The sequence below is a fragment of the Eschscholzia californica genome, unplaced genomic scaffold (assembly GCF_041429995.1).
Source record: "Eschscholzia californica isolate CP2 unplaced genomic scaffold, dmEscCali1.0.p SCAF_3, whole genome shotgun sequence".
NCBI lineage: Eukaryota > Viridiplantae > Streptophyta > Magnoliopsida > Ranunculales > Papaveraceae > Eschscholzia > Eschscholzia californica.
The window spans coordinates 54,821,586-54,843,699 of NW_028238420.1; the positions used below are offsets into that span (position 1 = coordinate 54,821,586).

The following is a 22,114-nucleotide window of genomic DNA, read 5'->3' on the forward strand; positions in this document are numbered from 1 at the left end:
AAAATTCTAGGTCTATAAAACTTCCAATCCAACATCTCTCAAATGAACTTAGAATCTTATTGTTATGAAAAAAGAATATGAAATGCAACAACCAGAGGGACTTCAGATGATTTCTCCATGGAAACCAGCAAGAGCTTCATTTATGCTTTAAATGTTAGTTTCTCCGTCTCTCTACAAATTTTTCTTTCTCGCGTTGCCTTTATGTTTACTTTTTGATCTTTAAGGCAGAATCATTTTTTGTTTGAAGTTTAATTTGAATTTGGGATGAAAGTATGATTGATTTGACGCCTTGTTTGTTTTTTTAAGATTGAAATCAAATTTTTATGCAATATATTTTTACTATTTCAGCGAACTCAAAATGAGTCTTGTTATTTGTAATAGCTGTATTGAATATAAAACTTGTTTGGTGAAGCAAAATCACTTATCAATTTATTAGTATTTTCATTTTACAAGCGAAAAGGTTATTTAACCCTATTCTAACATAGTCATGGGAAATTCCTTTGTCATGTTCCCAGTACTTCATTTTCAACCACAAATATTATTTGATTTAAGTGTAACTTATTTTACCGATTGTCTTCCAACTTTTTAGGATTTAAAGAGCTTAAGGCATCATCTTTATTCAGCGACAAATCTTATGACAAATAGTGAGTAGAAAAAGATGTAAGAGAACACTTCTTAATAACTACACAATTTGCTCATAATTTTATTCAGATATCCGGCACCAACCAATCAGGTTTTTTTTTGTGTCAGGGATATGAAGAATGTGAAAGACTATGCAATAGGAACCCTTGTCAATACTATTGTCTATTGATCACCTTGGAATGGTTACTTATGAACTAACCGATCCCATTGAACAACAAACACTAGATGTCTCGTCAATAGAACTAAAATTTACATGCTCCAATCGGGTATCTATTTTTCACACTCTAGTTTTAATTTGCGATCGCGATATTTCTTAATTAAGGTGTGACAACCCCATAAGATTGATTCTTCATACTATTGCCCTTGATTTAGGTACCACCTAGGTTTTCCTTAGCATGAGACCAACCTAGATCTCAATTTCTCCATCTGACCTGTCTAGGGGGCAGGGGCCAACCCCATTCTAAAAGGCCTAGCCAATGTATAAGACAAGGTGCTCATGTCTGAATGATCTTGCTAAGAAACATGACTCTAAGGTGATGTCAATTTAAAATTTAGCTTTAACTCATCTTGCTCAAGTTGGTTTCAGAATATTTGTTGTGTCTGAATGTTGGTCGAGCTGTTTTTCTGTGCATTTCAGTCAAACATAAGATAAATTTGGATTAAGAGTTCTTAAATATCCTAATACTGTACCCCTAACCACAACACGAAGATTTAGACAAGGCAGACTCGGGCGAGCCAGATTCAGATGAGTCAGGTTCGCGTCGAAAAGAAAAGAACAAATACCATCCAAGTGCCTTGATATGTGGCTTCCTTTTCACATCCGAAAGTGTGCGTTTATGTGAATTTCAGGAACTTCAAACTTGCCAAACTTACATGAACAGAAGAGGTCTAAAGAAGCATCATTTGTTAGCAGTCATTCCAAGACATCACAAGCATTATATATTACAAATATAGCACAAGTCATTTATCCTGCAGGTAAACTCTTATAGTGGCCAACTTCATTCAGTACCTTCTAATTTCTTTTTGTTCTTCTTCTATTTCGGTAAATAATAACTTCGAATATCTATCATGGCATATAGTATCAAAAACTAAATCTTCCTTCTATCATGGTACCCAAATTCAGTCAATAAGGTAATTTAGTCTCACTCGCATTTAACTTCCAAAGTTATAGTTTCTAAAGTGTCCCCGGGGGCTAAAGTTTTCGACATTATCGTGTAGAACCACAATGCCGAAAGCTCCAAGAGCAATAGTTGATACCTTTCAGCTGCTAGGTATTTTCCTTTACGCAGTGGTAGTGTTGTGAAATACCTAGTTCTCACGTTTCCAACTCCTGGAATTCTTTTGATCTACATCTCAATTCTAATTTTGTTCATGAAACATATAGTATTTCTTTATGTTATTCTTGTAACTCTAGATATGAGGAGACTATTTCATCAGATTCGTTATCTCGCCAATACCATTCATCTATTAGAGGACCTGCTTCAAATACAACTCTACAATCAGTTGCTGTCACGGGGAGGGTAATGCTAAATTTAACATAAGTAACAACAAAAGAAAACCTTAAGATGCTTGCAGGTTTACATTTTTGGGGCTGAAAACTAATGATCAAATTTTTCGTACTTGCAGGAAGATTTTAGGGTCTCGAGATCATTCAATAAGGCATCTGGGAGGAATATACCAGAGGCTATTGAGCTAAGTAATCTTGATTTTTTTCTTTGTTCAAATTTAGTTTCCGTGGTTTATATATAGTACCTAACATGTCCTTGGGTATGCACGAACTAAGTGGTTTGACATTATCGTATAGCTTCCAAGACTCAACAGCCGCGGGAGCAACTGTTAGAGTCTTTCAGCCGCTAGGTATTTACTATCCAGAATCCTATGCCCGACTATGACACAAATATTTAACTTTTCTTTCCCTTACTATTTGAAGCTGTTACTTGTGAAGATTCTGATTCAACAAATTCTGCATCTAGTCAAAATATTCGAAACCACTCCGCTCCTGCTAAACCTGCTCCAAATGTAGGTCTTCATGTCACTAAAACGGTAAGCTCGTCGATAACTTAACCATCTTTAGTACAATATTGAGGAACCAACTAACTTAGTGTCGTATTTTTTTTTCTCATTTGCAGGATAATTTGGGAGAAGACTTGAAACCAAGAACAACACACAAATCATTCGACAAAGCATATCGGAAGATTAAACAAGTACCTGGTAATAGCAAAATAGCGCTGTCAGAATTGCTTGCTGAACAAAAAACCAGACAACTGAATGCCAATAGTATTCCAGGATTTTCCTTTCTAAATAGAAAAAAATGAAATAGAAATTAGTTTGATGACTAAGGCCAAACAAACAGAGGCATTAACCATAAGCGTAAACTGATCAAGAGGTAATCATTTATAAGATATAATACTTAATTATCCACTAATATTTTACAATTAACTGCATCGATAATATATAGTAGCATTTAATTCAATCCAATTCGGGCCCCACGGGCTTGTCAGAAAAATGTCCAAACCGGACCTAAAGATCTATCAATAAAAAAATAGACCTATCAATAAGAAAATGACCGACCATTCTACACTGGAATTTTCTGATCCGATTTTCTTTGATTCGATCTAGTTCAGTTTTCACCTGTCTTTCAATATATACGTCGTTAAGGGGATATTTAGGGTGCCCTCGCACCCAAGTCCATTAGGATTTTGTAGCATAGGATAAGCAAACTATTAACATTATAAATATTTATGTGGACCTAGATTTGGCTTAGCCTAGACTGGTCTGACCCCCTATGTGAGGAGGCATCCTTTCTGTCAGAGTTATGGACTATTTTGTCAATTTTTTTAGAGAGAGAGTTGTCTCGTGCCCTTAGATATTCTCTAGCTACCCCGTCTATATCGATTGATTAAAATAGGCTCTTGTAGTTTTGAAAACGAAAATATAGCTCAACTATTGAAGTACCTGCTTGGCTGCTTCATATATAGCTCTGCAGTCAACTTGTGTCCTGCTTTCATATTTGTCGAGGATATTTGATGACTGATAAGTGCACTATCATTTGTTTTACACCACTTGTAATGCAACCTGACTTGTTGTTTTTACAGTTTTTTATTTAAAAAGCAAAATTATATTAATCGATCGGATGAACAAGTCCATGGGACGCAAGAGGGCAAGAGCCAAGTAGTTTTAATAATATCTTGTACTTCCAAGTATGGTGTGCCAGAATCATGTGCCCTAGTCAGGCACAATCAGTGTGTGGTTGGAAATCAGACGAATAAGATATATATCGATACTTGTGTTTATGAGAAATTAGGAGCCACCTGAAACACCCTTCGTAAGGTATGTGTTAATTGTTATTTACTTCTTTCCTTTATCCGACCACATGTTTACCTACAAAAGACAAACAAACAGTTAGGCCACTAGATATTCTCTATCCAGCAACTTTGGTGTCTGAACCGTAAGCCCAACTGAGGCCCCTGAATGTTATGTCGGTAGCAGTCATGTTGTACATCTTTTTGTGCATATTTTGAGAATAAGATTCAGCAGCAATATACTTTCCTCTCCTTGTTATTTAAACAGTTATAATCTAACCGAAATTATAATTTCTATCATAGAACAAGAAATTATTTCTCATTTTCCACTGTAAAGAGTTTTGTTTCAACAACTTCCTCGTCTCATCAAAATATTTGAAACCAGTCAGCTGCTACAGAACCTGCTTCAAACATAGCTCCCAGTATTTGGTATTACTAGAACGATAGTACGATACTGCCAAAGGTTCCTTTATATGCACATCAATAACTTGCCATCTCAAACATGCTACTAACGTTTAGACGAGGTTGTGATTGTGTTTCTTTTTTCTTATTTGCAGGATAATTTGAGAGACTTGAAACCATGAACAACATAAAGATCTTTCAATAAAGCATATACGAAGATTAAACAAGTACCTGGTAATAGAGGAACAGTGTTGTCTGAATTCCTTGCCTAACAAAAAAACCAGAAAATTGAAGCCATTGGTATTCCTTCCTCAGTGGAAAGAAAATGAGTCTCTTAGCTTGGTTTAAATCCTCAAAGCTTGATTAGACACCGGTGGCTCCCAACCTTTGTTATTAACCCACACTGGCTTGTTAAAATACAAAATGACATCACCACATTTCGTAAGCTCCAACACGAAAATATTAAGAATCAAATCAGCATCTCCGTAAACCATAGAATACAACCACAAAAGTAAGTAAACGCACACTAGCTTGTATTACGATTCCTAGTATGTTCGAACTCCATCTCAAACGAACCCCCATCTTTTGGTGTCATATCTTGAGGTATAGACTAAAATAAGCATCTTTGAACATCACAAATATAACCAAAAATGTAAACCACTTGCCAACAATTGTTGGCAAAAAACCAATGCCAACCATTTAAACCCACAATTGTTAGTAAAAAATGCGCCGCCAGAAAAAACTTACTAAAATCAAACAAGTAAGAAAAGAAAAAGAAACAAGAAAAGTTCAACGAATAGGTAAGTCTCTGCATAGTCGCATACAACACAAGCACCAAGTGTCAGAACTAATTAAAGTCTTTCGAGATCCCACTGCCATAATCCTTCCCACGTTACTTGGTATCCCACCGTCATATTAATCCCACATTACTTGGCACCCCACTGTTGTAGGTAAGTCTCCACATAGTCGCATACAACACAAGCAGTCAGTGTCAGAAGTCAGAACTAATTAAAGTCTTTCGAGATCTCACTGCCATAATGTTCCCACATTAATTGGTATCCCACATTCCCACTGTCATATTAATCCCACATTACTTGGTACCCCACTGCCATATCAATCCCACATTACTTGGGATCCCATTGTCACATCAATCCCACATTACTTGGGATCCAACAGTTATATCATTGACCACCTATCATGGTTGTATACACTGTACAGTGAAATATGAAAAGACAATAAAAACTTTCCGAATGTTGTTCGAAGCAAATAAGCATTTCCATACATCGCAGGTGCAAGTGTATAACCAAACAAAGGTATTACCAACTACCCGCCATTATTTGTAATTTAATCGACACTTTTACCTTTGTGTCAAATAAAAAGCCACATATTTTGGTCTCTGACCACGATGTATGAAGATGCTTACAAGAATTAGGAACTAGTATATGCTTATATGATTGTTAGTAAATAAAATAAGCAGATACTGAAAATAGTCTCTGCATACGGCCCAAGTGAGCATCAACCAAACTGAGCAAGTATGAAGCACCAAGATGAATTGTTGTGTGTCACAATCTGAATGTGTAATCTGGTTGTAAAATGCTTATCACGTTCTCGAACAAAGCCACATATATTTAGTGGTTAACTGGGCGTGTACGAAGAGACAAATTGTCAACCACTTTTTCTAAACAAACAAATCCCGTCCTTAACCATTTACAAGAAAATGCAGATTTTTTTTGTGGGCAAAATGCAATGTCAAAGGACACTAAAATCACAAAATTTTAACCATTTACCAAGAAAAGAAAGATAACTTTGACATGCAAGTCCCTCTGCACCATAAACAATGCACGGGACTTACACTAAACATTTAAAACAAAATAAAGATCTCCATACACCATAGCTGAGTTGTATAACCACAAAAGTAAACCAACTGTCAGCAATTACTTATATTCTAATGTGTAGTCTGATCCATCTCCATCTCGAATGAACTCACATTATTTGATATCATACCTTGACGTATGGAGATACTTACAAAAATTACAAAACTACTATAAAATATAACTCGACAATAAAAATAAAACATCTTCGAAGTTCGAAGATCACAAATATAACAAAAAACGCAAGCCAACTGCCAACCTTGATCTCGTGTAAAAACCCACAATTGTTAGTTTTCAAAACTTGTGATGTCAAAAGAAACTTACTAAAATCACAAAAGTAAGAAAATGAAAAACAATAAGTTTAACAAATAGGTAAATCTCCGCATATGCCACAAAAAATCAGTGTAATATTCCTCACTACCATCAACAACCAGCCGATACCAACATTACAAATCATATTCCCGAAAAATCGCATGTGTTTTGTTTACACTGTACAACGGCATATGCAGAGACTTACACTAAATGTTAAAAGTATCATTAACATTGAAAGAGAAGACCAAAAATAAAATAAGCATCTCCATACACCATAGGTGTAAAAGTAAACCAACTGCCGACCATCACTAGTACTTTTAATTGCTAGTATGTTCCAACTCCATCTCGAATGAACCCACATTATTTGATATCATACCTTGACGTATAGAGATACGTACAAAAATTACAAACAGTTATAAAATATAACTTGATAATCAAAACAAAAGCATCTTCGAACATCACAAATATAACAAAAAACGTAAAGCCAACTGCCAACCTTGATCTCGTGTAAAAACCCACAATTGTTAGTTTTCAAAACTTGTGATGGCAAAAGAAACTTACTAAAATCACAAAAGTAAGAAAATGAAAAACAATAAGTTTAACAAATAGGTAAATCTCCACATATGCCACAAAAAATCAGTGTAATATTCCTCGCTACCATCAACAACCAGCCGACACCAACATTACAAATCATATTCCCGAAAAATCACATGTATCATGGTTTTGTGTACACTGCATAACGACATATGCAGAGACTTGCACTAAATGTTAAAAATATCATTAACATTGAAAAAGAAGAGGAAAAATAAAATAAGTGTCTCCATACACCATAGGTGTAAAAGTAAACCAACTGCCCACCATCACTAGTACTTTTAATCGCTAGTATGTTCCAACTCCATCTCAAATGAACCCACATTATTTGGTATTACACCTTGACGTATGGAGATACTTACAAAAATTACGAACTGTTATAAAATATAACTTGATAATAAAAACAAAGCATCTTCGAACATCACAAATATAACAAAAAACGTAATGCCAACTGCCAACCTTGTTTTCGTGTAAAACCGACAATCATTTGTAGAAAGATGTGATGTCAAAAGAAACTTATAAAATCACATAAGTAAGAAAAGGAAAAAAAATTAACAAATAGGTAAGTCTCCGCAGACGCCACAAAAAAAATCAGTTTTATATTCCTCAATACCATCAACGACCAGCCAAACGCCAACATTACAAATCGTATTCTCGAAAAAAATGCCTATCTCGTGGTTTTGTGTACATTGTACAACGACAAATGCAGAGACTTACACTAAATGTTAAAAACATCATTAACATTGGAAAAGAAGAGCAAAAATAAAATAAGCATCTCCATACGCCATACATTTAAAAGTAAACCAACTACCGTCCATCACTTGTACTTTAATTTCAAGTATGTTCCCACTCCATCTCGAATGAACCCACATTATTTGCCATCATACCTTGACGTATGGAGATACTTACAAAAATTACAAAACTCTTATAAAGTATAACTTGATAATAAAAACAAAGCGTCTTCGAACATCACAAATATAACAAAAAACGCAAGCCAACTGCCAACCTTGATCTCCTGTAAAACCCACATTTGTTAATTTTTTGAAACTTGTGATGTCAAAAGAAACTGACTAAAATCACAAAAGTAAGAAAAAAAAAGTAAAAAAATGGTAAGTCTCCGCATACACCACAAAATATCAGTGTCATATTCCTCACTACCATCAACAACCAACCGACCACCAACATTACAAATCGTATTCCCGATATATGCACTGTAATTGCGGCATATGCAGAGTTACACTAAAAACCTTTGAAATAAGAGAAGAACATCCACACATAACAGGTATTTAACCTTATTTATATTCGAAATATAAATGAGTACAACGATGTATGAAAATATTATAAAAACTTCCAAACTAGTAAATATTGTAATAGTGAAAAAATAAAATAGTATAAAGAGACAACCATTTGTGTTCTTGAATATAAAGTATCATTCAACTTTTGTTTCAAATATAGCCTACTGCCAACCTTGATTTTTTCTAAAACAGATTCAGGGGGTTTAGGTTTACTGCTAACTTTGATCAAATTCTAAACCCCCGTTATATATTGTTCACGAAAAATTTGAATAGGAAATCCATAAACCATGCACACTTTAAAAGAAGCAACACCTAGTTAACAGGATCTAAATTTGAATGGATAAAGAAAAATTACCAGCAATATCCGAAGTCAAAGATCCAACTATAATCCATCTGACTGTCAAGTTCAATACTGGATCGATCGATTTCCTCTTACTGATGTACAAGATTAAGGATCGCCATAACGAATCTGAACAAAAAGGAAATCAGAGTTTCCCTAACGCCGACGAGTCGTCCAAACTTAAAGATCGCGACTCTTTTGTTTGAACCATAGAATTTAGGGTTTCGGTCTCAGGAAATATTGCGAACAAAAGCATTGATTAAGATGTTAGGGTTTTCCGTTGTTTAGATTTAGAGATCACGCAATACCGAGAGAGAGAGAGGGGTTTGAAATGGAAACCCTAGATCGAGGGAAGCAGAGAGAAATCCGTACAGTAGGCTCACCATTGTCTTTCTGATGAAGAATCACGTTTTTCATCGTTATTTTCTGATCTTCCGTTCCCCTCTTGCTTCGCACACGTCTCTATTGTTCCCGGACGGAGTCCCTCTGTTTCTTGATTCGGAGGAATGAACGGATTGTTAAACCTATTACGGCTAAACCTATTCTTGATATTTCCTATATTTTTTTTTTTTTTTTTGTTGAAGGATTGATATTTCCTATATAGATGACCCAATTCTTGATATTTCTATTGGGTGGTACTAAAGGCGCCCTTTATATAAGTGTTATAGGCACCGTACTCAAAACAAATTTGAGACGGAGTTTGTAAAAGGAGGCGCATATATCACTTATGGGAGGACCCTTTAAACCTTCCCCTCTTTATTTCCTATAAAATAAATGTGACTTAATTCGGTCCACCACCCTGTAACGGTCAGACACCCTTCTTAAGCCCGTGAAGTCGTGGGATCGAGTTCTTCGTGGAAGCAGTTGCCATTAGGATTTATCCTATGTAATTTAGGCTATAAATAATGTAATAATTTATCGGACTTTAGACCTCTTTATTGTCGGGCTTTAGGCCTCTTTCATTCTCGGTTTAAATTAGGCGGTTATTGTGCTTATTACATCTTCATGATGCATCAATGCCTTGTAACGATTAACGTAGATCGTACTCAAATTCTAAAAAATAAAATAAGATAATCTGACTTAACTCTTGATACTTATTTTATTTCTTAGACGGGTGAACCAACTCTTGATATCTTTATTACGGCTGAACCAATTCTTATATATTCGTTTCTTATACGACTAAAACAAATCTTCATTTTGGTCTTCAACAAAAAAAATGTATTGGAAAAACAAAAATAATTTCAACGAATACAAAAAACTATTTGGGTGGAAAAATCATGTGTGTCCACCAAAATGTTTATTTTCTCTAATCTTCTACTTCTTCCTCTTTTTACTTCTCCCACTACCACCACAACACCACTATCGAACTGAAACTAATGGTGGTCGACCACCACTCCCTTCTCTCTCTCTTGGCATTTCTCTATCTCCTAAACTTTTTCTTTTTAGTTCTCCTTCGACGACAAGAATCTCCGGCGCAAGGAAACCTACGACTAAACAGAAAGGTTTCATCTGGAACCCCTTCATTTTTCACGAAGCCATTCCAGCTCGGAACTCTTTTGCAAAAACAAAAGATCCCTTCGTCTGGTTCTTGTCGAAGAAGGGGATTTAGAGATAAAGGAAGAGAAAGAAAGGGGAAGAGAGAACCAGATGTGGTCATGGTTACCAACACTGGTGGTGGTGCGCGGTTAATTGCACTGGTGGTGGTGGTAGGAGACAATTGGGAAAAATAATGTAAGTTAGTTAGTAATTGAAGTTTGTGAGAGATCTTTTCCAAGTTTGGATTTTCAAAACTTTATGTAAAAATCAAGGGAGATTTTGATATTGACTCCTAATTTTATATCGATATTATGACTGCACTCTCGTTTTAAAAAAAAACATATCACACCACTTGGACGGAAAATGTTGGTTTCTAGTTAAACGTCAGTTGTGCGAATCACACATGTGAACTAGTACAAAAATATCTTTATTCATGATTATGACATTGCCCCCCCCCCCCCCCCCTTCCCCCCACTTTCATATCGAGATTAACTACACTTACGTTTTTTTACTTTTGATTTACAACTTCACGTGGACGGAAAACGTTAGCTTCTAATTAAATGTCGGTGTTGCGAATCGCACATGTAAATAAGGAGGAAAATGTCATTATTTACATTTTGATTTCCATCTCAGTACCTTATCCTTTCTTCCTTTCTTCCATTAATCAACTTGGTCAACCACAAACAAGTCTTCATCTTTTTCCACTTACATAGCTACAACCAACAATTTCCATCTTAACAAATTAATCTTGCAAGACAATAATTAGAATATCTCGAGAACAATACGGAAAAACTCATGTGAGACATATTACAACAATACCTAAAGTTTTTTTTTTTTTTTTTGATGAGATTACCTAAAGTTGTTATATATGGAATTGGGTGGGAGATTTTATAAGCAATATCCAAAGTGATATAGATAAATTTGAGTAGGAGATTTTACAGGCAATGCTCAAAGTTGACAAAAGTGCTAAAGGCAATCCCACAGAAAAAAAAGAAAACCTAATCACATGAAAGGAAGGGTTGGTTTGGAATCTGAAAAGGGGTCAAACGAGCTACTGGTTGTATACTCAGGGATCAAACAGGAATTAACCCACAAATATAGATCCATTATCGAAGCTACTCATTATTTTTTGTCGAAGCATTTAAACCATTTCTCTTTAAAATACCACCAGAAAGAACTCGATCCAATTTTTTAGTTTTTGAGTGAACTTCAAATTTCTCGTTCCATCCTCTCTCAGATCTTGGTTAGCGTTTGATTTCTCATTTATATATCTCGGATTCCTCAGTAAGTATAAAATACCCTTGGGGATTTTTGGTGTGTAACCTAATTGATATGATATGCGTTTTATTCAATTATTGGTTTTGAGCTCAGATCTTGGTCAAGTATTTGAATTTCTAGAGTGAATTCGAAATGCCCATCTCGAATTACCAAAAGTTATGTTCTGGGTAGTTGGATTTGTGTAAGAATTTGCAAAGGATTTGGATCTTTGGTTTCCGGATTGTTGGGAGGTAATCTTTTTTTTCTCTTAAACTAGGGTTTCTTGAGAAAGTGGTTTAATATGTTTTGGAGAGAACGTGAAAGGGAGAGTACTGAGTCAAATGGAGGTCCTCCTTGCGGACAGATTCGAGTACTTTTTGTTGGGGATTCAGGTATTTTTCTTTTTCGTTCTCTGTGTAATTAGTTCATTTTCATTATAATTTAATTTTTTTAAATATAGAGTCACATTTGGCGTGGATTGTGTGAGAATAGTCCCACATGGGTGAAAGGTGAAAGGTGATCTAGCAACCAATAATATAATCTTTAGGTTCTCGGGGCCAATTGGTTTTGAGTTGGATGACCACAACGTTGACAGATAGGACTATAACAATTAACTCTTACATGGAAGTAGAATATTCTCAAGCATAAACTTAGTTCCTTTTTTAGGTTTTTAGGAACTCAAATTTTGAGTTAAATTTGGTGTAGATTTGGACTATAAGTTGGTTTGTGTTGTCAACGATCCTGGCGCAGCTCCATTGATCTAAAAGCCTCTGTTTAGAATTTCGGCTCCCCGCTTTTCTAAATTTAGTGCCTTTATAATAACTTAGGTATCTGGTCTTCGAGTCTCTCCGAGAATTTTTTTTCTGATATACAATTGTATTGTTTCTTTGTTGATTTAGTCGATTGACTCATGGTGTATGATGTATACTGAATGACTAGATTCTATAATAAATATAAAATATATGTAATAAAGCAAGCTCTTACAAGTAGAAGTTAGATAACGACTGTACCTTGAATTGAGCATTAAATAAAGAAGAGAAGAAAACAGAAATTGCCAACCTGACGGGCAGCTGGGCTTTAAGGAGTTAGATTTTATCACTCCCAGCAGCTCTATTCTTCTAAAAGCCTGTATTCAAATTTTGGGCCGCCCAGTTTCCTAATTTAGTTTCTCCATGATGTTCATAGTTGGTATTTAAAGAAATAATGTACCGCTATGTTGTTCGTTGTTGATTTAAGATTTAATATTCTAATTTATGGTGTATGATGTATGTTAGATAACTACTCTAATATATATATATATATATATATAAAATAACGGTAACACTCGACTCGCCCCACCTCACCTCACTTCGCCACACTACTTTTAGACTGCCGCTACTCGCTTTTACGCCCCTGAGTAACCTTAGTTAGTGCTAAGTCTTGCATGAACTCATTCAGACTAGCACTTTCCACAATTTCGGGTGGGGGTCGAAACATTCAATTTGATTTTTGAGTCACCTTTCCACAACAGCAATTGTGTTGGACTGTACAAGGAGTCTCTTGAATCCAACTTCAGCCTAGGAATCCCACTGGATGTGATATTGCACATTTGCACATCGGAAAGTCACCTCATACTTCTGTTAGAACACATGTTTCCAACTGTAAAATATAAGATAGATCATAGAATCATCTGGTCCTGCTATCCTTTAGCCCTTCATTCTTAGGAAATTATGAGTACTATTCTCATAGGTTTATCACTTATCTGAGGCATGATACTTAGTTATTTAACTTCATTTTGTTGGTAGGTGTGGGAAAAACATCACTTGTTCACCTTATTCTTAATGGGTCAGCAATCAGTTGTCCATCTCAAACTGTCGGGTGTTCAGTCAGCGTGAAGGTAAGATTAATTTTCTGTTGTTTCATTACAGCAATTTGAAGCTCATTCGGCAACTTGTAACCCTACTATAACTTCTGTCCTGTGTTTCTTATCCAGCATACTACTTATGCGAGTTCTGGTAGCTCATCGGATAGCATTAAAGGTCACGCGGAGAGGGATTTCTTTGTTGAACTTTGGGATATCTCGGGTCACGAGCGGTACAAAGATTGCCGGTCTCTTTTTTATTCACAGATTAATGGTGAGGAAAAGATTTGAATTTTTCTCTCAGATTATTTTAGATCTAATCTTGTTAACATCACGATAATAAATTGCCAGCATCTTGAATTTTGAGAAATCTTCTATGATCTTAAATCCTCTGGTGCACAGCAAATGCAAACAGAATGACCTTTCTTTTGGCCTCCTTTTGTTTTATTTAATCGTTCTGGGTGCAAGGAAGGGAATGGACCAACTGTGAATCATGTCTAGTAGATCTCCGGGGGTTCAGAAATACCTATCAGGTTCCTTTTGCATTCCTTATGTTCTAATAATATGAAAGAACTGAAGAAAGCTGGTTGGGTATAGATGGAAATGGTCGGAGTTTGTAACTATGGGTATCATAGCCTCCCAAAATAAAATTAGTGAGGAAGGGGGTATAGATGGGTGTCGTAGCCTCCCAAGAATATAACAAACTGAAAAAACGAAGCTACCTTTTAAAATATGGTAGACTCCGATTCCCTTAAGTTGAAGGTCTTTCTTTGTTAGCTTTTATGTAAGGACTTCTCGTTAATTTGGAAGGCTATGAACAGCAACGTTGTAATGTTATTAATAGAGCTTTGTAGTTAATCTGCTTTTGTTTTTTTATTTGGGGGCTGAAGCATCTTAGGCTATAGTAGTCTTACTTGTACATTTCCCACCCTTTAATATGTTATTCTCCAACTTTTGAAGGAAAATAAAGCTGGGTATGTGCATAAAATGAGGTGATATCGATTAATACGTTTGCTTTCTGGAGCCGGCACTGAGCTTTAAAACCAATGCTTTGTGGCTCGGACTGTTGGACATGATAGATAGTAGCTCAAGATTTTCTTTTGTCATGGATTTTAAATGTTTCTTTTCTACCCCGATATCATAATCTGGTGAATGTCCGATAACTTTGATATCAATTATTTTGGGTTCATATGCAGGTGTTATATTCGTTTACGATCTGTCTCAAAGAAGAACAAAGACAAGTTTGCAAAAATGGGCAGCAGAGGTTGCAGCATCTGGATCATTCTCAGCCCCTCTAGGATCTGCTGGTCCTGGTGGCCTCCCTGTACCATACCTTGTTATTGGCAACAAAACAGATATTACAGCGAAGGAAGGTCCAAGGGGAAGCAGTGGCAATCTTGTTGACGCTGCTCGCCAGTGGGTCGAAAAACAAGGTTTGCTTCCATCTACCGAGGAACTTCCACTGTCCGAGAGCTTTCCAGGCAATGGAGCTCTTCTTGCGGTAAGGAATCAATTTCTTAAGTTGAAGTTGTATACTTGTATTACAATTAGGAAAATATGCCTTGTTTAGAAGAACTGAAGGGTGGACAAATATAATAGTAGTAAGACCTTAAGAGGCCATGCCATAAAGCATAAGTTGCCACCATTTCTATTCCTGTTGTACTTGCATTTTTTTCCTTTGTCAACATAAGGGCGTTTGGACTGAGACTAGGATAACATACTCACTCTTAATATAACATACAAATGATTATGTAGTATAGTATATAGACCAAACTCCAAAGGTTATGAAAATGTACTTCTGGTAATAGTAGCACAATACACAATTCTTTTATGGTTGGCGGCTTGGCGCATTGGGGCATCTATTTTTGGTCAAGGGACATGAACACTTGGGTCAATTCAATTTGATCCAAATTGACTTGGTTAGGTTGGAGGGCAACACTATTTTAATACTCAAAAACAAAAATTTTCCCCCTCATCTCCATCTACACTACATTTTCCCCTTCATCTTCCCAATCACCTTTGTTTCTCCTTCTTTCCTCCTCTCTGGCCGGCCTGAAAACCATACGAAAGGGCTCCCCTTCATTTGAGAATTCAGACAAAGGGGAGGAGAAGATGGAGGAGAGAGCTTGACAGTGGCGGTGGTCGGAGGTGCTAATGGATAGAGGTGATGGTGGTCGGAGGTGAAGGCGGTGAAGATGATTTTAAGATGAAGGTTAGGGAATAAGAGACGAACAAGTTAATTTGTAGGCCTTAAACTCAGGTTGTCCTCTAACTCAATGAAGTCAATTGGGTCAAATTGGATTTACAATAAGTCTTCATTCCCGCAACCAAAATTGGATCCCGTACAACATCGCCTTCAATTATAAGCAAAAAAAACAAAAAGAGTATGAATTCTAGATCAATGTCAGCCGAGCTAGAATTCCACATCTCTGTAAGTGAAAGGTTATTGGTAGAGATTGATACAGTCTTTAGGATATTTTTTGGTTAAAGCCCACCTTATTTTGGTGTTTGTTCAATGTCTACAGGCTGCCAAAGAAGCTAGAATTGACAAAGAATCTGTGACAAAGTTCTTCCGAATGGTCTGTATGTTTGGTTTATTTATTTCTAGACAGATAATTTGGGACTGACATAAATGAAATCCATTTTCAGCTGATCAGGAGAAGATATTTTATAGATGAATTACCTACACGAAATCCTTGGTCTGTTAATCCATCTCAAATACAACAGCACCACTCCAACGATAATTTGAGTGATGATGATCACTTCAACAAGACTTCAAGGTTTATTCCTTTATTTCTTAACAGCAAAGTCTTAAAAGGCTTTGTCCTTTTCTTGCTTCGTTCTTTTTAGATAGAAAATTTAAAGAAAGGATTTTTCTCATATTTTAGGAATTGATTTTGCAAACTAGGGATGAACTAGAACCATCTTGAATGCCTATTAGTTTGTGGCTTCGACTACCCTAACTTCTTAACACTTGTATTATCTCTCTGTATTCCTTGTATAGTTTATGTTGTATCCTGGCTTTAGTCGAGTTTGTCACTTTCTCTGTTTTAGTCTATTAAACAAAATCTTCGTTTGTATTAGAAACAAAGTGGCCCTTTTTGTCTTTATGGAGAGATAAATGGATAATGTTACTTCGGATATACGAGTAAGACAAAAAAGATTAAGTCGAGGCGACATTGAATGTCTTTACTTAAAGACATTTTACACCCCTGTAACACTACCAATTGTAAGCTGTATGTCTCCCAGGATTTAACGTCTTCCTTTCAGAGTTGTGATGTCACTTCCCAGTTCTGAAAGTGTTCGAACCTTCGGATGTATTATGCACGTTTGACTGGAATTGACTGCTTCCGACTTGACTGCTTAGATTACTAGTGTGCTCTTTACTTGTAATGATACACTCTCGAATCTTCCTACTTCACATTCTAGACTACTAGAATGCACTTCTGAAGTCTTCAGCAGATTTCTCTTCTGAGAATAGTTTCATCATGAATTCTGGAACTTTATTTAATCAGGAGAGGAACAGTTCTGCAACCATTCAAACTATTTTTTTTTTGTTTTGCTGAATGCAGGTTAAGCGGTGATTCGTACAAGTACAACATGCTCCCTCCTCTTCCAGCTCAACGGAATCTCACCCCTCCTCCCACGCTTTATCCTCAACAGCCTGTGTCTGTTTCTGATAACTATAACCTTCCAAGATTCACCATGTCTGGGTCCCAAGAAGTGAGCAACACCAGATCAAAGCGTATGGATATTAATGTATGACTTCTTGATCTTTGAGTGTTCTCTGTAAAGAACATGGATACCCGAAAATGTTTCGATAAAGTCAGAGGTATAAAGAGAGAAGAACTTCTATATTTCTTTGTGTTTGTTTATTGTAGCCTATACCTGCTAGTTTGGTCGGTACCTGGAAGTGTTACGAATTGAATTTTGTTATCCTCTCAGCTTTATGATTCTTTTGAATGTAAAAAAGAATGATGTGTTCAATGTTGGAAACTAAAAGTTCTTTACTTTGTTACTTCCTTTGATCATTATACATCCTGAAAGGCACCGTCGAACCTTACAGAGTCAATTAAAAGTGGAAAGTTTCTAATGCTTGTACGTTCTTACGCTATTTTCAAATTGGTTTCCCATAAACTGGAAATTGGACTGGATGCTCAATTTCTAGAATTCTTTTGTTTCTTTGTTGTTGAAGATTCTAGAATTCTTTTGTTGAAAAGACAAGATTGTCTTCTCATCTTTATGCTAATATCTAATTACTAATCTTTCATTTTCTAGGTCATAATTTTTGGGAGAGAAAGAGTGATACGCTCTGAGATATTCAATTGAAGATTTAGACATACTTATTGATAGTTATTCGAGAAACTAGTGGAGATCCATTGAAGTGAAAATCGAGTTACGGGTTTTTTTTGGTTGAATATTTTGGAAAACAATTTTGGAGAGAAAATCTCCATTGAAGCTCTCTTGCTTTCTGATTTTATATAATTTGCTTTTAGTTTTGTAGTGATTATAGACTGTAATCAATAATGGAAGGAGAATTTTGATTCTTTTATATGTTAAGAATAATTTCTTGTTATTTTCCTGCAAATTGTTCGCGAAACAATTGAAAATACTACTTAAATCACTGTAAACAATTTGCAAACTGTTCACAAACTGTTCGCGAACCAAAATAATTAGTTCCTCACCCAAATTTGAAAGCAAATTCAAAAGTAAAATTTAGGGTTCAATCCCTCGTCTTTTTGTTGTTTGAAGATCAAAAGTGTTCTGCGGTCATTGTTAAAGTTTGAAATCTTTCTTCTTTTTCATGTAGAAGAAATTGAGTTTTATGGATTCTTAGAGAGAAAAAGTATATATGGTTTGTTTAAAGAAGAAGAAGAGTCAAACGTCTGTGACCACTTCACAAATGTCCAAAAAGATAAGGGACTATGTGAGAATTGATTTTTAGATGAAAAGTCACATGTTTAAGTTGACTGGCAGTTTTGAAAAAACGAGGCATTTTTGAGTTAACAAAAAAGAAGTTAGTGACAAGTTAGAGATCCAAAAAGAAAATAGCCCATCGACCGTCGTTAAACTTTCACGCTCTAGGAAGAATTCCTAAAGTTTGATTGATTTTCTTTAGAACACCAGTTAAATATAATGAAAGCCTGAAATGAAGACATAAGTGAGATATTCTAAAGAAATCTTTGATTAGAAACTGTATGGAGACTGTTGAATAACTACCATAACAGAGAGGAAGAGGATAGTTTGCTTCCTCTCCTCTAGAGAGAAAGGAGGAGGGTTATGACATCTCCTAAAAACAATTTTCTTTCCCACAAATATCTTCCCGTGATCTTCAGCTCAAGATGCTGCTGGTTTACCTTAAGAGCTGAAGCTCCAGTTCTTCTTAGTTCCTATCAACGATTAAAGAAATGAAAGTGATCATTTTCCTTCCATTCGACACCTTAAAGGTGAAAGGAGTAAAAACCTAAAATTACCAACAGTCGGTATTTTATATCAGTTGAAACTTGATAGTACGAAAGATTCGAAAAACAAAAAGTTAAAGGTACTGTATATGTCTACGACTGAACTTGTTTTAACTAATTCCCTTACTAGCACTACTCCTACCACCTTATGGAGTTAGTTCTTTTTACTGATGATGTGAATAAAATTCGGTAAAAGCTGGGAGCCTGTGTTTTCGGGAAGGATCTCCATAGAGTATGTCATTGATGAAAGCATCTACAGTCTCTCGACCAGCAGCAGCAGCAGTCTCGTTATCATCGCCGTCGCCATCACTCTTCTCTTCTTCTTCGCCATTTGAACTTTTAGTAGTCAAAGACAACAACTTCATTTGTTTCTTGAGATCGGTCAACGACTTCCTACTTACTGAAATGTTGTCATCTTCAGGTGACCACTCCACCAAAGTTGTCATCAGATCTTTTGAACCCTGGTTCTGTATTGGCAATTTATCCACAGAGAAACATAACCCAAAGTCAAAAAAGGTTTTTTTTTGTTTCTACTTTTGTATCTGGTTTGCTCGTATGCCAAGTAAAGTAAACATTTAAATGATGTGATATGAAGAGAGTAGTACCCCAAAGCTTTTGTTTCCAACTGATGCGGAGACTCGTTGCACTGTGTATTTCTCTGTTCCATTGTTGGTGTTGGCCATTGCCCCTTGGTGATGGAAATGACCTCTTGCCCCATACGAACTTAATCCGGGTGTAACAGAAGTTCTGGATACCTGTTCCTAAAGATAGATAGAGATAGACAGGGCCGAATCCGGCATTAACATGAAAGCAAGCAAGCGATGTTGGGAAATTTACAACTTTACCAACCATATCGAGTTTGGAGTATCTGTTTGATGACTATACCTCAGACAACCTGTCCTTCATGATGGATGAGTATCTAGTAGGAGAAGGTTGCACGTCTTCCTTTCCTTGAGCAAACTGCGACTAGTTTAAGTCAATACAAACAGAACAGGAACAATTAAATAATTTACATGTTTTGTAATTGCACTTGGAATCACCTGAGATCTTAAATGCAAGTTGTTTTTGTAGTACTCCCATGATCCACTGATCTCCGAGTTATACCCTAATGCTAAAGAGGATGGTGAACCCAAAGCTGACAGCCTTGATCTTCCTCCACCAGGTGATGAGGAATGATTGCTGACCAGAAACTCATCCATCACTAGCACGTCTTCTTCAACCTTCATTCCTGAATTAAATGCCGGTGGAGTTCTTGATGAAGGCATCTTTAGGTTCTCAATTGAAGTCAGAGGAGAAGATGAAGAACTACGAGATGATCCAGACAAATTGGTGTGCAGATGATGCTGTTGTTGTTGCTGCTGCTGCTGCTGCTGCAACAGAAACTGCTGAAACTTACCCAACCCTGCTGCAGTAGTGGGTGAGTACCGGATCAATTGAGAATCCCGACCAATTGAATCACTTGTTGCAAAATTATATCCAGGAGCAGTCAGTGGATATAGAGGAGATGGTCTTTTCTGGTGATAATCTCTTTGTGAATCAACAGGAGGAGTTCTATTCCCCTTCATCTTCAAACTAAATCCCTTCGATTATTGAATTCCTCTTTTCATCACAATAAAACATTTCAAGTCAATAAACAGCATCTTCGTCAAGAAGATTCAGAAGCTTTCAAGAATGTGTACTATTTGTTCATAGTGAAAATAAAATTCTAGGACTTTCATTTTCATCATTTCAAAATTAAAACCATCAGACATATTTAAAGCAGATCATTACACTATGCTCTTTTATCCTTGCGAAAATTCTAAACAACCTTAAAACCCTAATTCCCATCAAACGAGGCTATTTTAGGAACAAGAGATGAAAATAAGCTGGTTTCTTGCGTGGTAAGTTAAAGATACATTTTAAACAGTAAAGACTAAATCAAAGAGAAGTTCTAAAACCCTAATATTAAGTGAGCATGGATTTATAATTACCAGATTATCTGAACAAAATTGTGATAGAAGAGAAATGAAGCTCATCTCATTCTTTTCTAGTCACAGTGAAGAACAATATAAACAGAGACTTTTAAGTTCAGTGAGTTCAATCGATAAAATCAGTCTACATGAAGACAAAGAAAGATGACTGATAACAAAATTTAGAAAATCAAGAGTTATGAGAAGGAAGATGCGATATATCAGTGTAATAGATAACATAATTGTACTAGAAGATGAAAGATATAGATGATCGATTAGGAAAATAGGGAAAACAGAGATTGAGGAAGATGAAAGAGAAATCGAACAATTCATGAAAAGAAGGTATCTCGATCTTTCAGTAACCAAGTTATCAGACTAATTTCATAATCAGGTTGATCAGATTCAACTGATTTAGAATACTCGCTGGACTAAAACCCTAAAAATCACCAGATCTAATTTATCAGACTAATTTCATAATCAGGTTAATCAGATTCAATTGATTAAGCATTTCATTAAAAATCAAACGAAGAATTAAAATAAATTAATTCAAGAATTTGATTCAAACTGACGAAGAACTCGTGGTAAAGAAGAAGAAGATTAACCTCAATCCAAGGATTGTTGAGCTCCGATTATCTGATTTTTCTTCAAATTTGAACGGAACCTCAACGGAAAGTGATGATCTGGTTTTTCTTCAAATTTAGGGTTTTCGAAGTCAGTCCTTGCTCCTCAAAATTTTCTCAGCTTCTCTCCACGAAAAAGAAATGAAGAGAGAAGAAGAACTAGATATTAGCTTCATTTCGCTTTTATAGGCACAAGGAACAATGGTTGAATTGAGGAGGTTTGTGGGTCCCACTATATTTGCCTACGTGGCACCTTTTTATTGGTCATATCGTGAAAAGGAAGACCAAACCGTTGAACGTAAAAGTGTCTGTTAGTTTTCGCGGCAAAGCGTGAAACTGTGACGGTAAGAGGGGTACGAGTATATGACGAAATTGAGCTCTCTAAGTCCCTTTTTAACTATTTTCAAAGACAAAAGTCTTGGGTGGAGGAATCACACGGGTAACAGAACGGTCCAGATTAAATCAAACGTTGAAAAATTTTTATCTTCTAACGAAAATGAGTAATTAAGTCAAGGATTTGGTCAAAGATTTTGTCATTGCGGCTCTCCCGTTTAACTAACGGACGTTAAGTGTTTGCAACAAAGAAGAAAAACGACGATGTACGTGAGTTGTATCACTATTTAGTACTCGATACACGATCCATATTTTGAGAAAGAATTTGAAAGAGGATCAAATCTTTGACGGATTAGATTTTG

General features: G+C 36.0%; 2 protein-coding genes and 1 long non-coding RNA gene across 15 annotated transcripts; 1 reads left to right on the forward strand and 2 right to left on the reverse strand.

Moving 5' to 3' along the window:
* Nucleotides 1-1,236: 1,236 nt before the first annotated feature.
* LOC147551987 (uncharacterized) lies at nt 1,237-9,314 on the reverse strand. 9 transcript variants are annotated; one of them, XR_015238449.1, is made up of 6 exons: nt 8,771-9,314; nt 4,578-5,707; nt 3,598-4,023; nt 2,851-2,939; nt 2,564-2,650; nt 1,237-2,118 (listed from the first exon to the last, which is right to left on the reverse strand). It is a non-coding gene; the product is annotated as an uncharacterized LOC147551987 (long non-coding RNA). The 9 variants fall into 9 exon arrangements; XR_015238446.1 differs by having other exon boundaries at nt 4,578-9,271; XR_015238448.1 differs by having other exon boundaries at nt 1,237-2,939; nt 4,578-8,884; nt 9,139-9,271.
* Nucleotides 9,315-11,275: 1,961 nt separating this feature from the next.
* On the forward strand, nt 11,276-17,406 carry LOC147551988 (Ras-related small GTP-binding family protein). 2 transcript variants are annotated; one of them, XM_086669160.1, is made up of 8 exons: nt 11,276-11,575; nt 11,826-11,940; nt 13,333-13,424; nt 13,521-13,662; nt 14,585-14,889; nt 15,914-15,967; nt 16,038-16,168; nt 16,961-17,406. In XM_086669160.1, exons 2-8 carry the CDS (start codon nt 11,850-11,852, stop codon nt 17,151-17,153), a joined length of 1,008 nt encoding a protein of 335 aa, XP_086525286.1. In that variant the 5' UTR covers nt 11,276-11,575; nt 11,826-11,849; the 3' UTR covers nt 17,154-17,406. The 2 variants fall into 2 exon arrangements, with proteins under 2 accessions (XP_086525286.1, XP_086525285.1); XM_086669159.1 differs by having other exon boundaries at nt 11,416-11,940.
* A 1,452-nt stretch (nt 17,407-18,858) lies between these two features.
* On the reverse strand, nt 18,859-21,622 carry LOC147551989 (uncharacterized). Of its 4 annotated transcripts, none has more exons than XM_086671833.1 (5): nt 21,402-21,622; nt 19,891-20,449; nt 19,736-19,810; nt 19,456-19,611; nt 18,859-19,317 (listed from the first exon to the last, which is right to left on the reverse strand). In XM_086671833.1, exons 2-5 carry the CDS (start codon nt 20,413-20,415, stop codon nt 19,015-19,017), a joined length of 1,059 nt encoding a protein of 352 aa, XP_086527959.1. In that variant the 5' UTR covers nt 20,416-20,449; nt 21,402-21,622; the 3' UTR covers nt 18,859-19,014. The 4 variants fall into 4 exon arrangements, with proteins under 4 accessions (XP_086527959.1, XP_086527958.1, XP_086527961.1 ...); XM_086671832.1 differs by having other exon boundaries at nt 19,736-19,816; nt 21,402-21,573; XM_086671835.1 differs by having other exon boundaries at nt 19,456-19,605; nt 21,402-21,562.
* Nucleotides 21,623-22,114: the final 492 nt, after the last annotated feature.

Bases quoted from the DNA above. Each gene is read 5' to 3' on its own strand.
- LOC147551988 (XM_086669160.1), top strand. From the start codon at position 11,850: ATGTTTTGGAGAGAACGTGAAAGGGAGAGTACTGAGTCAAATGGAGGT. The intron at 11,941-13,332 runs GTATTTTTCTTT...TTTTGTTGGTAG, and splicing joins ACTTTTTGTTGGGGATTCAG to GTGTGGGAAAAACATCACTT. The intron at 16,169-16,960 runs GTTTATTCCTTT...TGCTGAATGCAG, and splicing joins CACTTCAACAAGACTTCAAG to GTTAAGCGGTGATTCGTACA.
- LOC147551989 (XM_086671832.1), bottom strand. From the start codon at position 20,415: ATGAAGGGGAATAGAACTCCTCCTGTTGATTCACAAAGAGATTATCAC. The intron at 19,817-19,890 runs GTGATTCCAAGT...GACTTAAACTAG, and splicing joins ACTTGCATTTAAGATCTCAG to TCGCAGTTTGCTCAAGGAAA. The intron at 19,612-19,735 runs GTATAGTCATCA...ATCTATCTTTAG, and splicing joins TGAAGGACAGGTTGTCTGAG to GAACAGGTATCCAGAACTTC.